This window comes from Vicugna pacos, chromosome 2 (genome assembly GCF_048564905.1).
Source record: "Vicugna pacos chromosome 2, VicPac4, whole genome shotgun sequence".
NCBI classification, from domain to species: domain Eukaryota; kingdom Metazoa; phylum Chordata; class Mammalia; order Artiodactyla; family Camelidae; genus Vicugna; species Vicugna pacos.
In genome coordinates this window covers 73,986,302-74,003,031 of record NC_132988.1, presented here as the reverse complement: position 1 = coordinate 74,003,031, position 16,730 = coordinate 73,986,302, and the positions used below count along the sequence as shown (strand labels likewise).

General features: G+C 38.7%; 1 protein-coding gene across 1 annotated transcript in view; it reads right to left on the bottom strand.

Annotated features, from left to right (window-relative positions):
* FRAS1 (Fraser extracellular matrix complex subunit 1) overlaps positions 1-16,730 on the bottom strand; it is a 398,805-nt gene that overhangs the window by 246,101 nt on the left and 135,974 nt on the right. Inside the window, exon 3 of the mRNA XM_006198228.4 lies at positions 4,530-4,637. Within this exon, the coding sequence (XP_006198290.1) occupies positions 4,530-4,637 (108 nt within the window). The remainder of the gene's footprint in view (positions 1-4,529; positions 4,638-16,730) is intronic.

Sequence of the window (16,730 nt, the reverse complement as noted above, 5' to 3'; positions counted from 1 at the left end):
CTGAAGAGAAGATTGGTCCTGACAGAGTGGGGGTAGACAGCCAAGGTTCCGATGCCTCTGTTTTCTTTCTCTCAACTTTTCTCTGTCTCTGTCTCTGTCTCTTTCTGACCCTATTTGTTTAACTACATAGGTAGCTATTCAACATGGATACAGGGAATGAATAAAAAATCTCTTATATATAGATATTGAATGAATAGATAGATGATAGATACAAGTATCTATCAGAACTGCCTCTGACACTACTATGTTATTTCCAGTCAATCCATAAGCAAAACATAAATTACAAAAGGGCTTTTTAAAGTTTAAACAAAGATAGGAACTCAAGTTACTATTAATAACAGTAACAATTTGGTTTAGGGTACGATGGTGATTCATTAACTTGTGCCGTGAATAAATGTACCCCATGAGTAAGCGTATCACAGCAGGTCTGAATAACAACACATGCTCCTGAAAAACACAAGGGAAAACGTAGTGGAGTAGAAATTACATTGGGTCATAAGCCACGGACTAGATTCTGGTCATGGCTGTGCCGCTGACTAGCTCTGTGCCTTTGACCAAGTGACTAAACAACTAAAAGTCTGTTTCTTTGTATATAAATTGAGAAAATCTGATGAAATAAATTCAAAAGGACTCTTCTAGTTCTATCATTCTGTCTTTCTGTCTCCCTTCTCCCCCATAACTTCTCTCTTGTCTAGGTTATCCCCCTTTTCCTCCCAAGGTGATCATATCTCCTTCGTAGTAATATCAAAATCCAAAACAAAACCCTCTCCCTTCCCTTGTTTGGTCATTCTACAAATTTGGACTAAGCATCTCCTATGTGCTCCGGGCCGTGCCGTTTGATGGGCTGCAGGATGAAGAGGGCATATTCCTGCTCTCAAGAAGCTAAGCGTCTGGAGGAAGAAGCAGACAAATAAGCAAGCACTTGCAGTTGGGTCAAGGGTGTAATGAGGGTGCACACAAGCACCATGGCGGCACACAGGAGGCTTGATGCTTGGGGATGGGAGGTTCAAAGAAAGTTTATGAATGTAGCAGTGTCTACCTAATGTCCCATTTCTCTCTCCCATTCTCAGTGAAGCTCCCTGAAGAGTAGCCTTTACTTGGCCTTCCTTCTCCCACTTTCCATCCACTCCTCAAACCTTGGTAACAGAGCATCCACTCTTGCCATTTTACTGACACCAACTTCAATGTTGCCAAAGTCAGTGGATCATATTAAATTCTTCTCCCACTGTTTCCCTTACCTGGGATCAACAGTGTTGACACAAACTCTCTCTGGATACTACTCTCCTGGCTACCATAACACTGTTCTCTTCTCTGATCATTTCTTACCATTCACCTCTCTGACCACGCCTTCTTAACCTTCCTAAGTTTCCTCTCTTACGTTCACCTCGCCTTAAACGACTATGTTCCCCAAATCCTTGGTCTTCAATTATTTTTTACACACAATCTCTTTGGATGAGCGTATTAATTCTAAAGGTTTACACACTGTCTCCCTGTTAATGATACCCACATTGTATATCCAACCCTGTCTTCTCCTCGGAGCTTTAGACTCGTATATCCAGCTGCGTTTTTGACATTTCCACCTGGCTCTTCCACGAACACTTCACACTTAGCGTGGCCCAAACTGAAACAGCCATTTTCCTCCCGGATGGGATGCTTCTCCTCATTCTCCTATATTCTCAATATCAGTTTGCAGCTCAGTTAACCAATTAGTCATCAAGCTATAAATATGTGAGTCGTCTTTCCTCTTCCTTTCTCTCATCCTCCTACCTTCATTCAGTTCTGCTGACTTTTCCTGTAATTATTTATTCAGCCTGCCCTTTCCTCTTGATCCCTACACTGCCCTCGCTCTGATTCAGGACTCATCCTTTCATCTGGGTTATTCTCACAGCCTCAGAACTGATCTCTTCATTTCCAATAGTATGCATTATCTTTGAAAAACCAGATCTTTCAAAAAAAAAAAAAGATGGCCCTTCTACCCACATGCCTTAAAACCTTCATTAGTATTCTATCATCTTAGAAATAAAATTCCAAGCTCCACAGTACAGCCTGCAAGGCTCTCCACAACCTTGAACTTACCACCTCTCTAGCTTCATCTCTCATTCATTCAGTCAGTCAGTCAAAAGATATTTATTGAGTGCCTACCATGTGTCAGGTGATATTGTAGGTGCTGGGGATATACAGTGAATAAAAAAGACAGTAAACAAGAATGATCAGTAAAATATGGAGTATGTCAGATAGCAGTTAATGCCAAGAAGAAAAATAAAGCTTGGAAAAGGAATAGGAAATGTGTGGTAGTGGTAGTGGGTAGAGAATTGCAATTTTGAATAGAATGGCATTTGAGCAAGACTTGAAGGAAGTAAAGGATCTAGATACATACATACATACATACATACATACATACATACATACATACATACAAAAAAGACAGACAGACAGATAACTAGATAGACAACTTCAGAAGGAACAGCAGAGTGCAGAGGCCTTAACAGCAGAACTATGGCTGGCACAAATCCAGGGACTAGCAAGCAGGCGTGGTGTCTGAAGCAGAGGGAGCAGGGGAGGAGCCCACTAATCAGAGAGGTACAATAGTCCTTTACAGGAAATCATGAGAAGTTACTCAAAGGGAGAAGAAGAGCCACTGAAAGCTCTTGGAGGGGTTTAAGGAGAGAAGCAACGCAATCTGACTTAAATTTTAATAGGATCACCCTGGCTGCTATATCAAGATGACACAGAAAGAGGCAAGTAGAAAAACAGTGAAACAAGTTAAGAGGCTACTGTGAGAATGCAGGTAACAAGTGATAACATGTGGAACCAGAGTCAGAGCAGAGAAGCTGTATTTGGGATGCACTGTTTTTCGATGGAAAAGCTGGGGGACTGGCTAATGTACTGGATGGGGTTGGGGGAGAAAGTGGGGAGGATGATGCTAAGCTTTTTGACCTGAGCAAGTGGGAGAAGGGAGTTGCCATTTACTGCGATGAGAAAAATCAGGAGAAGAACAAATTAGGAAGGGGCAAACTCACAATTGGTATAGAACAAAGGGCAGAAACTTTTTCTGTAAAGGGTCAGATAGTACATATCTTAGCCCTTGGGGACCACATATAATCTATGTCACAACCACACAACTCTGTCCTTGTAGCACAAAAGCAGCCATAGACAATATTTAAGCAAATGAGTGTGTCTGGGTTTCAATAAAACTTTATAGATACCAAAACTTGATTTCATATAATTTTCACATCACAAAATAAGTGTTCTCTATTGGTTTTTTCCAACTATTTAAAAATGTCAAAACCATTGTTTGTTCATAGGTCATACAAAAACAGGTGGCAGGCTAAATTTAGTCTGCTGACCCCTGGGATAGAACACATTTAGTTTTCAGCATTACAATCTATGTCTTCTAACTAATTCAGGGCTTCTTCCATGATACTGCAATTATTCACATGACGTGGTGAAGGTCATGTCTTTGTGGCCCTTACAAAACCAGCTCAGATTCTGACATGAGTTACTCAGCAAGCAAAATAGAGATCTTTTAGGAGTATTTACTCCATAAAATAGAAAGCCCCATAACATACAACAAAATATTATCATATCTTACATTTGATGTGCACGCAGCTTCTCAGAAATATATTTATTTTCAGAAATACTCTTAAAGATATACAGAACTTTCGCTCCAATGTTGGAAGCAAACAGAAACTTTTCAGCATTATATGGTACAAAGACTCAAGATTAACTATTATGGGGCGGGGAGGGAGAAAATTAGAAAAATAAACTGTGCTCATGACATTGGCAGACTGCTTTTTAAAGAAAATAATTGGTTTTCACTAAGGAGTTTCAAATGTTCAACTTTGAAGCTTAAGCTTTTTTTTTTTTGTAAGTAGGTTCACTTTAAAAAGAAAAGAGTCAGCACCTGAAAAAAAAATTCAAACAGAATAGATGTGTAGTCAAAAAAGTGAAAAGTTTTAACAAAGGGGAAAGGAGGCAATACCCCTCACCCACTTGGTTAAATACCAGATTTCCTGAGTCGAAGTGTCTCCTGTGATCCTAGGAGGCCCAAAAGCAGCACAACAATACCACCAGTGGCACAACAAATAATGTCTTTAGAAAATCATCTTTGAGAAGTCAACCCTGACTTTCAACACATTCAATGGCTTGTAAAATGGTGTGATGGCTTTGGCATCTGTCAGACCTGGGGAAGGTCTCTGGGCAGCAGTTTATTAATTGCATAATCTTATTAAGTTGCCTAAAATCTCCAGGCTTCACTTTCCTCACTTGTAAAGTGGGGATGATAAGTACCCAACAGAATATTAAATGGGATAACATTTATAAAACCTTTATCTGAGTGCCTGGTCCAGAGCAAATGCCCAATAAACAGAAATTAAGATATTCTTAGATATGATATGTTTAAAATTCTCTTGCATTTCATAAAGCTTGCAAGTAAGGATGGGGATAAATGTCCAAACCAGAAGACTGAAAAAATGCAAAAACCCTACCTTCCCTGACTTTATACTTAGAAAACAATTAGGATACCATACCTTCTCAAAGGCACACTGAGGGTTTCTGCAAACAGCAGGTTTGCAGATAACAATATCACCATGGCAACGGCAGTTCTGGCATGAATCAGGCTTCCAAATGGTGGCATCCTGCAAAGAAGCATAAGCTCTGAGTTAAAAACTGATCCGTCAAGGTATGAGCACACGAAAGCGGCACCATCAACAGCCCCACAGCCTGAACAATTAAAAGGCAAAGGAAAGTCACAGGCATACATGGTGCTTGCTGGGCACTGATTAAACCCTGAGAGGCAGTAATCCATTTCACCACAGTCAACCCACGTAGCTACAGACAAGGGCATGCAGCAGAGAGCTGTCGATACCCGGAGTAAAAACAATTGATTGGACAGAAACCTCAGGGGACAAGCTGCTCCCTGACTTGAAGTTTCTCTTTGCTGTTAACTAGCAGAAACCATCAGAGCGCGCTCACAGGAAAACGGCACTTGGACTAGCACCAACCAGCATCCTAAGAGCAGCTTTTGCCACTGGATACTGTCAGCACCTCACACTTCACTTTGCCACTATCTATGTTAACGCTCATCAGGAACAGGGACTTGAGTAAGTAGTTCGATATTTTTAAGGCAGATCAAGCAACACACTGAGTGGCTGCTGCACGTTCAGCTGTGCACTAGGCATGGGGCACAAGTGAAGCACATGTAAGGAGCTCACTAATTGTTTTGGATTATGAACAGGAAGGTATTAAATAAACATAAATGGATGAAACTGATATTTCTCAACAAACTGGAAAGGAAAGTAATAGTCATAAGCAGAAAATTTCAAGCGGGGCTCAGTGCAGAAAGGTCTCAGAAATTTTTTTCCAATTTCCCACCTACCAGCATACTGAATCCAAACTGAATCTTGTTCTAGGTGTTTCATAAGAATCTTTGCCAGAAGCAGTTTTTGCCACACAATGAATTGGCCCTAGGACAATTCAGCTGTAAAAGATAAAATAACTGGTTGACAGTTTGGTTTCCCTTCTCCGTTGACAAGATACTCCCATTTTTTTATTATGGAAATCTTAGTAAACCGCATAATGGTCTACACAGTGACGAGTAGACGTGGCAGTCTTAAAATAGTAGATGATAACAACTATGTATATTGATTGACTTGATATGAAATGTGATGATGAGAAAACTTACTGGAAGTGTGAAATAGGAGAGCATAAACTCAGGCTGCACGCTATACTAGAAAATAACATATTATTTTGCAAATCCTTTGTTGAGCACAGTCATTCGTTCCACCCATCAAAACCAAAAGTACCAAGCTACGGTGAGTATAAAAGAGGTGGCTAGTAATTCGCAACAGTCTTCCAGGGCATTAATGATCAATTCTTTGGCTAATTTAGATTCAATAGCATGTTCTCTAATGCCGTCTTTACCACATTTATCAGATAATATTAGAAACTGGAGGCAGAAGAAGAATCAAGCTTCTCCTGTCTCTTCAGAAAGAAATCGTTACCTGACCCCTGATAAGCTTCTTGAAAATGGTGAAGATTTTTCGCTATTTGATAGTGGAGGACATGATGTAGACAGAATTTGGGGTTTGGCGCAGACTCTGACTTAGATGATTTGGTGGAGTGTAAGGACTGGGCATGTGCTGGAACGTTTCCATGTAGTCCAGATGTGCACCACCAGTTATACACACTGTGTGTACTGATGGGAAATAACAGCATCCCTCATTTGTTTGTTTTCCTTCCAGGGGAATCTGAACAGACTTAACAGCAGATCTTTTTTTTAATATCGTAAAGAACTTATGTTGGACGTTAGATCCTGAATCCTTAACAATGGATTTGAGGAAGGAAGTATCACCACTTTCTCTAAGATACACCCGATACAACTATAATCATGAATCTACACACATTTTAAATGTGTTCAAATACTTTTTGTATTTTACACAATAAAATCTTTTTAAAATTTTGTTAATTTTTCATGTTTCAGTATGTTCTTTTAATGTTCTTCTTTTATTTTGCTTTTGTTTTTGTTATTTTATCTTTTACAGCAAAATTGTCCAATGCCAATTAGTTGTGGGGTAAAACTGCTCACAACAAAAATGTTTGCAGTGAAAATATGGGACACAATTGAAGTCAACTGTGTCCATTTTGAAGTAACTTTGAACCCAAGTATAGCACAGATCTCACAGAGCCCTGTTTCTGTCCTTTCAAAGGCTGCTCGGATGACTTTGAACTGAACTGGTGAAGATACCACAGACTATAGTGAAATTCATCTTCCCAGAGATTTCTGAACCCAGATTCCTATTTCTCATGGGTTGAAAACTGCCATACTATTTGGCTGAGTTTTAAACACTCAGCCTCTTTTAAGAGTGTTATCCACTATTATTCTCCGCTTTAAAACTACCCCATGGCTCATCTTTGCCCCTGATGGGATGAAGTGCAGACTCCATCATCTGGCGCGCCCCTCTCCCTAGCCTTGGCAAGTCTCACAGTCCTGAGACTTTCACCCACTCAAGGTGGTCAAGCATCAGAAAGCCCCAGCTTCCCCGATCTGGTCTCACGTCTTACCCTCTTCCTGGATCCCCACTTCTCCCTGACTCCTCCAAAGAGTCTGCAAACCAACACACTTCTTTCAATCTTCAACCTCAAGGACAAATCATTTCCTAACCCTTAATTCTGAACACTGCACCCCCAGTGGGGTGTGGCTTCCCACAGCTTCTCTGTGACCCCTGTTTCCTGCACACACTGTCCTGCTTCACTGCACTCACATCTACTGTTAGCTTGGCCAGACCGGACTGTGAGCACCTCAGAGCAGGCACTGTCCTGGGCCTGGCACAAACCAAGTGTTCACAGCTCGCAAGTTGCTTAGTGAAGGCTTTTTCTTCCTTTTTACACTTCCTTATCCTTTTGTCCTCTAATATTTGAAGTGCTACTCAAACACTCTGGGGAGGAGTGAGGGAATTTTCTAAGCTCTTCACAGAGTCATCAGAATATTATCTTTTTGACCTGAAAGCGGATGAGCTGGGAAAATGGTGGATGCTAGTAAAGGATGCTGTCACACAAAAAGGCAAAACCAAATGTGATGGTTAATTTCTGTGCCAACTTGGCTCAGTTCTGGCAACCAGCTGTTTGGTCAAACACTGGCCTCAATGGTGCTGTGAAGGTATTTTAGAGATGTGATTAACATTTATAATCAGTAAAGTAAAGGAAATTATCCTCAACAATATGGATGAGCCTCATTCAATCAGCTGAAGGCCTTAAAAGCAAAACCTGAGGTTTCCTGGAGAGGAAGGAATTCAGCTTTCTGATTGTAGCACAGAAATTCTGCCCGAGTTTCCAACCTGCCTGGCCTGCTCTCCTGGTTTCAAACTTGCCAGTCCCCACAATCACATGAGCCAATTCCTTAAAATAAATTCCCTCCTCTCCTCCTCTCTCCCTCTCCCTCTCCATGTACACATACACACACACACACACACACACACACACACACACACACGTCTCTGATTAGTTCTGTTTCTCTGAAGGACAATGACATGCCAACAACAGATGCAGATTTACACAGACATGCACCGTATTCCCAAGGAAAAATGAAGTCACCTTTCTGTGAGAAATGTTAGATGCGTAATCTTTTAGGGAATGTGCTTCAAACCCAAAGTCATTTAAGAAATATAAAATATATCTGAGGTGAGATTACATTCCCAGTGGCTAATTCATACAAAACCTAGGTCAAAGCAGATGACTACTAGAACCTGATTCAGAGTAGGTCAGAATTTCTTTCTCTTTATTGTTACAGCACATGCCTCTGAAAATTGGCAGTAGTCTGCCAACTACAGTTTACACTTAACCCAAAAGGCAATGATACGTAGGTAAGGGAAAAATAATTTCATTCTCAAGCACGATGTCGTATATCTTCCCTGCTGAGTTAATAAAACAATATCAGCTTCAGGACACAGAGTAAACAAAAATGACAACTTCACAAAGTCAGCGGCTACTGTTTATTGACCACTTATGCTAACAGGAAGTGCTGAGAGGAGAAGGCACTTGTGGGTAAGTGCAGGAGGGTGACCTAGTTTGCTTCCTGACCTCTGCCCTCATCCCGGAGGGCTGGGCCCAGCAGAGACGGAAGTAACCGCACATCAGCACTACGCAAAGCTCTCACAGGCATGATGACCCTATGAAGCTGGCACTGTTATGGTCATAACTATTCCCACTTAACAGATGAGGAAACGAGACGCGATAGATTGAGTGATTGGCTCAAGTTCACAAACTTCTAAGACCTAAGCACTTGGGCTCTGGAGCCAGGCTGCTGGACTTGAATCTTGGTGTCACCATTCATTAACAGTGAGTCTGTTATCAAGTGATGGTGTCTGTGTCTCAGGTTCTTCATCTGTAAAGTAGGGATAATAATGTACTAAACAAATAGAGTTATTGAAAGGATCAAATGAAATGATGTACTTAAAGAGATCTGGAACTTACGGTGAAAGGCTCATTAATTTAATTTCTCATGTAATTATTTTAATCCAACTGCTTTCTATAATGTCACAGGCATTGAGCCAGTATCTTCTTTTTTGTATTTTATTTTTTATTGAAGTGTAGTTGATTTGCAATGTTAGTTTCAGGTGTACAGTAAACCAAGCAAATATTTTCTAAACATTTCCTAAGTAGCTTGACTTTCCCATCTTCCCACTCTGGCCAACACAGGTGAAACAGAATGAAATTGCTAGTTAATCAGGACCCTCGCAGTGAAAAGACTCAGAATGTTGCATTAGAAGAAAGGAATGACGCCACAGATTGCATTTTCAAGACTACATAGGTCGTTGGCAAAGCCTCTTCCTTTTCACTCAGACCTCAGATGGCCACATCAGTTCAGCAAATGATGGCTCTAAGGCACCTGTCATCTCTGCTCTCTCCAGATGTGGCATGCTTACACTGGGCATCAAATTCTTCCCTACATCTCAACTATTTCCTCAGTGATCCTAGACTCCAAAATAGTCTGGTATACCTTTTAGCAGCTCTCAGTCACTGGACCCTGCTTATTGAACTCTACACACTGTGTTCTAAAAATGTGGAATAATTTCTCACTTTAATTCACAGAAACATAATTTTTCTTCCTATTAATTCAAAACTAGATTTATTGGGGCCCAGAAAGTATTCCTCAGTTTGCTCACACATCTATCTTCCTACTAGACTATGACTCTTCCAGGAAGGAGAGCTCGTTTTATGCTTGTTGAGCCCCTTGCCCTAGCATAATTCCTGAGTGTTGGCTGAGCACTTGCTTATCCTCAAGAAAACATCTGTCCCCATGACTTGAGATACCCCAGTTGATGTGAGGTCTTGAGAAAACAATGCTTAAATGATGTCACTACAAAATTTCCATAATGTTGAAGGTTATTATTTCACTGGAATCAAACTACAATGAAAATGTTTCTTCATCTAGGCATTGGATTTGTCCAAAAAAAACTTCCTTATATTAATGTCCTTAGAGAGTAAATAATTTATGGTTAATTTTAAATAAAATGAGCCCTCTACCAAGGCCTAGATAGATGGCCATATATTTTTCAGGTTTAAAACTTTACAAATCAATTTCTATGGTGCCATAAAATTGCTTTATGAAGGTAGGGATACTGGAGTTCCTCAATAGCTAAAACTCTGGATAAAGCCATAAAGTCCAAAGAAATAACATTGTAAAGTAAATTGTACAGATTTTCCATGTCACTATAGCAATTCCGTCACTTTATAATCCTCTCTTCCAATCTAACACACTCTGCGAAAGAAACAGTCTTAAAATCGTTTTTCACTAGACTACAGATTAAAGGATTAGATTACAACAAACCTAAAAAGCAATCAAAATATGATCATTTTAAACGGCTTTCAAATTTTTCAGTAATAAAGTGAATAAAGTGTTCTTGCAGATAATATATTGCCTCCATCCTCAAATATCTTAAAGTAAGAGCAAGGGGCTTTGAAAAACTACAACAAAAAATAATTCACTTGGTTAAGTATTTATTGAACACTTGTTTAATGCTAAAAATAAACAATGAATACATCCCTCATCAGTACTCAGATTTCTTGGGGGAAATTGTAGTATTTTATAATAGCACTTTATCAACTGTCAACTTAAATTTTCTTTCATCTGTATGGTATAATAACCCTACTTTAATTATTGATTAATTCATTTCATTTTAAATCCCCTGGGCTTCTTAGGCCAAAAATGAGAAAGAAGAAATAAAGCAACCCCAAAGATATGTTTTCAAATTACAAACTAGTATGTAGAATACAATACTTTTTTATAATTAAAATATATTTCTGGGCATGGAAACAAAGTATGGAATTAAACAAACTAGTAAGTGAAGGATGGTCACTCCTGGGTGGGGATTCTTGGTAATTTTTTGTTTTTTTCCTTTATGCTTATCCATATTTTCTATTTTTTCATTTACAAAACACGTAACTTAAGAGATTTTTTTAAAAGTTGAAGTATAGTTGATTTACAATGTTGTGTTAGCTTCTGGTGTACAGCATAGATTCAGTTATACATACGTATATATATTCTTTTTCATTGTAGTTTATTACAAGCTATTGAATATAGTTCCCTGTGCTGTACAGTAAGACCTTGCTGTTTATCTGTTTTATATACAGAAATTTGTATCTGTGAATCAACTTATATGATCTTTTAAAGCTACTTTCAAAATATAAGGATGAAGAACAAAAAAAATATGGTGCCCTTTTCCCTGCCAACCTTAGGTAGACAGAATCTGGGCTTTGGAGTTGAACTGGTATACGGGGAGGGGAATTAAATAAAACCAAACACCTTACAATGAGCCATTTATCTAAACTTCCTGAGTTATCCCCAAATCTTCTTGCACCCAGTAAGATTTTTAAAAATTAACTGTGTTCTCTACTTGTCCCTCAAAGCAATGAAAGGACCAATATTCCACTGGGCCCCATGGTGTCATCCCTGGAGGTTCATTTTCCTGACAAGTCTGGTTTTCAGGAAAGATAATCCATATAAAAGGGTTTTTTGACCCAGCTCCAGTTCAGGCACAGAAATAATGGTTCTTGTTTGTCAAGGAACCATAAAGAAACGAATCAATAACTTTCATAGGGTTATTTTAGAGTTCAATTCTTTCCCCAAGTGCCCTTCCTCAGACAGCTTATATAAACAATACCTTTTTCATTTGGTCTCATTTTAAAGTTCATGTGAAGCTCCTTATCCAGCCTCAAATAAAACAGAGCTGAGGACACTTACTGCTTAGAAAAGATACGAGTCCGTGTATTTACATTAAATTCTCCCCTTTCAGGAGGGATAAATCCAAGCCAACACCAACTGAAAGAGAAAATCGGTGATCCACTTCCTGTTTGAGATCTATTTCAAAGGCTTACTCCACATAATACCCCCTGATGAAGTTTCTTGCTTCTCACACCAAAGGCCTAAGTAGTTTCCCTTTTCAGCATCCGGGGTGATTAGCTTGTACCTGATCTCTTCCTGCTGTTGTCTTAAAATGATAAACCTGAAGACATCAGCCATAAGAGGACCAGCTTAGCTACAGAAACAACAGCATGAATCACAGATGAAAAGATAGCTGTTATATATAACTGAAAATGTCTTTGTTCAGTTGGCTGACAAGAGACCCTGAACAGCATGGCAAGTTAACATCATGTTCTTGTACATATGTGCTCTTAGAATAGAGTAGTAACACCAGTGGAGGCAGGGAAAGGAAAGGAAAGGGAACAAGCTTCTGCCAAGTGCCAGTACTTCTCCAGGACTTCCACACGCTCACCATCTCAGGGTCCCTCCCAGCATCCTGTGGACAATGCATCACTACACTAATTTTATCAATGAGAGAATAGGGGTGAAAAAGCTAAGTGATTTGTCCAGAGTACATCTAGTAATGGGTAGATCTGGGTTTCAAACCCATCCTTTTTCTTCTATGCTATATTGTTATCATATAACATCAATAACAATGGATGTTTTGTTATAAATATGCCTTATTTTATATATGTAGTGTGTGCGTGTGTATATATTTATATACACATATATATACACACACATACACATATACATGTATAGACAGACAGACAGATACTATAGAGCTGTCCTACCATTTCAAGTCACTCTTACTTCCACGTTCTCACTTTAATAGATCAACAAGGTTAGGCAAGCTAGGGCAGTGCTGCCAACTTTACAGAGGAAAGGACTGTGAGATTAATTGACTTACCTGCCTAACAGGCACCCCATGCCTCTAACAGCACACTCCCACCTCTCTTAATCTAACTTCTGCACATCTTCTCAGTCTCAAATGAAATAGCATTTCTCCAGGGAGGTCTTCTCTGACTCCTTGACTAAGTCAATATTTTCCTGTCTCACGTTCCCAAAGCTCCCCCTGCTTTTGCAAAGCCAGTCTTATTCCTCAAAATTCCATCTCGCATAGAAAAGAAAAAGGAGAAAGAGAGTATCTTTTGGGTTCCAGATTCTTTGGCACATTCACATCTTTCATATTTCTTCCTAAAATATTTTGAGATACATATTACCATCATTCTTATTTTATAGATAAGGAAACCAAGGTTCCTAGAGGTTAGGAAATATTCCCAAAGCTTCTAAGTGACTGTACCTGTATTTGAACCAATGTCCATTTGATTCTGAAGCTTATGTTTTTCCCATTGTACTCACCTCTATACCCACAGCCTTGGTCTATGACCACAAGGTTATATACCACACTAACTCAAGTAGCAATGCCATTGTGGTAGAGTGGATAAACTTGGGTTCAAATACCAATTCAATTACTCCCTAGCTTTGGGAAGTTAGACAAATCTCTTAGTTTTTTATTTTTTACATTATTATTATTATTACTATTACTATTACTATTATTATTATATTATTAATGGCGGTACTAGGGATTGAACCCAGGACCTCGTGCATGCTAAGCATGTGTCCTAGCACTGAGCTATATCCAGCTCTTCTCCTCTTAGCTCTCTGGGTCTCCATTTCTTAATATGTAAACTAAGGATAAGATAGGACCCAACAGGGTGACAATGAAGATGAAACAAACTAATGTACTTACTTAGCACAGTGACTGGTGCAGAGAAAACACTTAATAAATGTTACCTATGAGTTTAGTCCCTTGTCACAATCTTAACTGGTTGTCATGGTATTTTCTGTTACAGAGGGAACAGTTGTAGCATTTAGAGCTTTAGAAAATCTCCCAGCTTCCAAAATAAGGGGAAATTAACTTTCCCACAGCTCAAATGTTTACAAAATGTTCCACTATACAGTGCTGTGGAAACTATACTTCTAGAGTAGTATACAAAAAAAATAATAAACTCTTCAAAATATAGAATACAATACCCAGTGAATGTGCTTCACGTTCCAAATTCTGAAGCAATGGAAACACAGGCTTAGCTCTTCTATTTTTACACCCAGCTTTCCATTTGTTCTAACACAATCGTGTTATAGCGAAAGCCCAACCTAAGAGAACTCCGGTGACAAAATAAACCTTATAAATTCCTAGAGATGTTAACCACATTAGAAGTTCTATAACGAATAAAAGTCTGCCTCATATCTCCATTTTAAGTAATCCAGGAACTAGGGAGACTCTAGTAGAGCCTGTAATTGCTTTATTTCCCTCCAGCAATTCAGCTCTTAAAGATTTCATTTCCTATTCCTAAGGCAAATGGAGAAAAAAATGAAACATTCAGAATGTTTACACATGAAATTAAATTATAGCTATACCCTTATCTCTCATATTAAAATTATTTATTTTCTTGTCTTCCTCTGCCACTACATCATTATCGTTCCTTCTGTCATCAGTTGTTTAGTCATCTGCCTCCCTCCCCAAGAGTAAGGACAATTTCTTTATATATAGGTAGCTGTATGTTCCCATAGTGACTGATACATAACAGGCACTTACGATGTTGCTGACTGTGTTAATGAATGGATGGATGGGTGGATAGATAGATGTTACCAAATTTAAATAATTGCTGGCAATTTTGTGATATCATTGCCGAAAGTCAAACACACAGACAAAAGTACTTCCTTCTCCATGCTGCCCTTGCGGCTGCAGGAGCCATTTTCAATATGGGCCGTTTGAGATCCTGCCTTCTAGACTTATGTTTCAGTCAAGAGCTTTGCTCTAAAAGGGCCTCTCTATTTCTGACGGAAAGCTAGGCTCATCTGCCTGATGCTACTCTGGTCTGGCACGCCAAAGCTGTATCATAGCACTTGAAGCTGTGCGGTATGTCCTTGGTCTCTAACTTTTTCCTCTAGCCAGATCTCTTGGCAGCTGGCCTAGTCAAACTGGCCACCCAGTAAATGGCTGAGAGTTGGACCGACACTCACGTAAAGCCACATCCTACTATGTCTGTGGTCAGGCTCAGCCAAGGCCCTGAGTCAAAGACTTTATCACTGATGACCCAGCCTCACTGAGTAAAGTAGTAGGCTCCTCAACAGGGACTATGCCACCCCAAGAGGCATTTACAAATCTGCTCTGAAGAATGAAGGTGGGGTGCTACTGGCGTTTAACAGACAATAGACAGGGATCATAAATTCTAGATGTTGTGTGGCGAGCATTCCTGCACCAAGAAAAAACTGTTCCACTGCCACATGACTTTCAAATGTCCCACAAAACATTCATGTCAGTGAAAAATCTGTTTATAGTTATCTGATTACATATCCTAACTCAATTTTACACACAAACACAAAGAATTTATTGAGTGGTAATAATATACACTGAGTTGTCCAGGAACTTAACCACCATGCAACTCAAAGAAAGATTGTATGTTATTTTGTTTAGAACTTTATGAAGATAACAGAAAACAACAGAACATATATCGGAGATTTTTTTAAACTGAATACTTCGTCGGATTACCAGTATTTATAAACGCAATTAATTCAAAACTCCACAACAGAAAACAAACAGATGAGATTAATTTTGCTTAACTGAAGACTGGATATAACTAAAAAAAATTAGTAAACAGGAGGGTAAGTAATAGCAAATACTCAGACTGAAGCACTGAGAACAGAAAGTATGGAAAAGAGCATGGGAGACACATGGAACATGTTACAAGGTTTAAAATATATATGAGCAATCGAGTCCTGAGAAAGAAATGATAGAAAATAGGCAGAAACAAATTTTTCAAGAAATAATAGCCAAGAATTTTCCAAAATAGAAGAAAATAATCAAACCATAGATTCCAGAAGTGCTATGAATATCAAGCAGAATAAATACAAGGAAAATAATATCTAAGCACATCAGAGTAAAACTACAAAAAACTAACAGCAAAGAGAAAAATCCTTTTTCTCCCCCAACTGGTCCCTACTTTCCCCACCCCCAGCCCCTGGCAACTACTTTTCTACTCTCCGTTTCTATGAGTATGGCTTTTTTTTTTTTTTGGATTCCACATATAAGTGATAACATGCAGTATTTGTCTTTCTGTCTGGGTTATTTCACTTAGCATAATGCTCTCCAGGTTCATCTATGCTGTTGTAAATGACAGGGTTTCCTTCTTTTTTTTGAGTGAACAATATCCCACTGTACATTTATATACCACATTATCTTTATTCATTCATCCATTAACAGACACTTAGATTATTTCCACAGAGAAAAATCTTAAAAGCCATAGAGGAATTATCTTCAAAGATAAATGCTAAAACTGACAGCTAACTTGTCCATCAAAAAATAGTGAAAGTCAGGAGGCAAATCTCTAAAGTGAGAAACAAAAACCATCACCATCTTAGAATCCTATACCAAGCAAAAATATCCTTCAACAATGAAAGCGAAATACAGATGTTTTAAATTAATAAAACCTGGGAGAATTTGTAATCTCCAAACTCAAACTTAAAAAAAAAAAACTAAAGTTAGTTCTTCGGGCAAAAGGAATATGATTCTAGATGGAAACACAGTAATGTAGGAAGGAGTTTAGAGTAAACAAAAGGGCAAACATGTGGATAAATCTAAATAAATCACTATACAAAGCAAAAATGATAACATTTTGGGCGATTTAAAGTATACGTAAGCATAAAATGCATAATAACGATAACACTTAAGCTAGTAGAGGGCTAAATTAAGCTGAAGTGTTAAGGTTCTAGTAGTAGGTGGGAAGAAATATTACATATTTTAATCACTAGGATAACCACTAAAGGAATAGTAAAAGCATGTAAAACTAACAAGCTAATGGGAAATTAAATATAAAAACATTAGATTGATCCAAAAGATGAAAAGAGAAAAAAAAAAAAAAAAAGA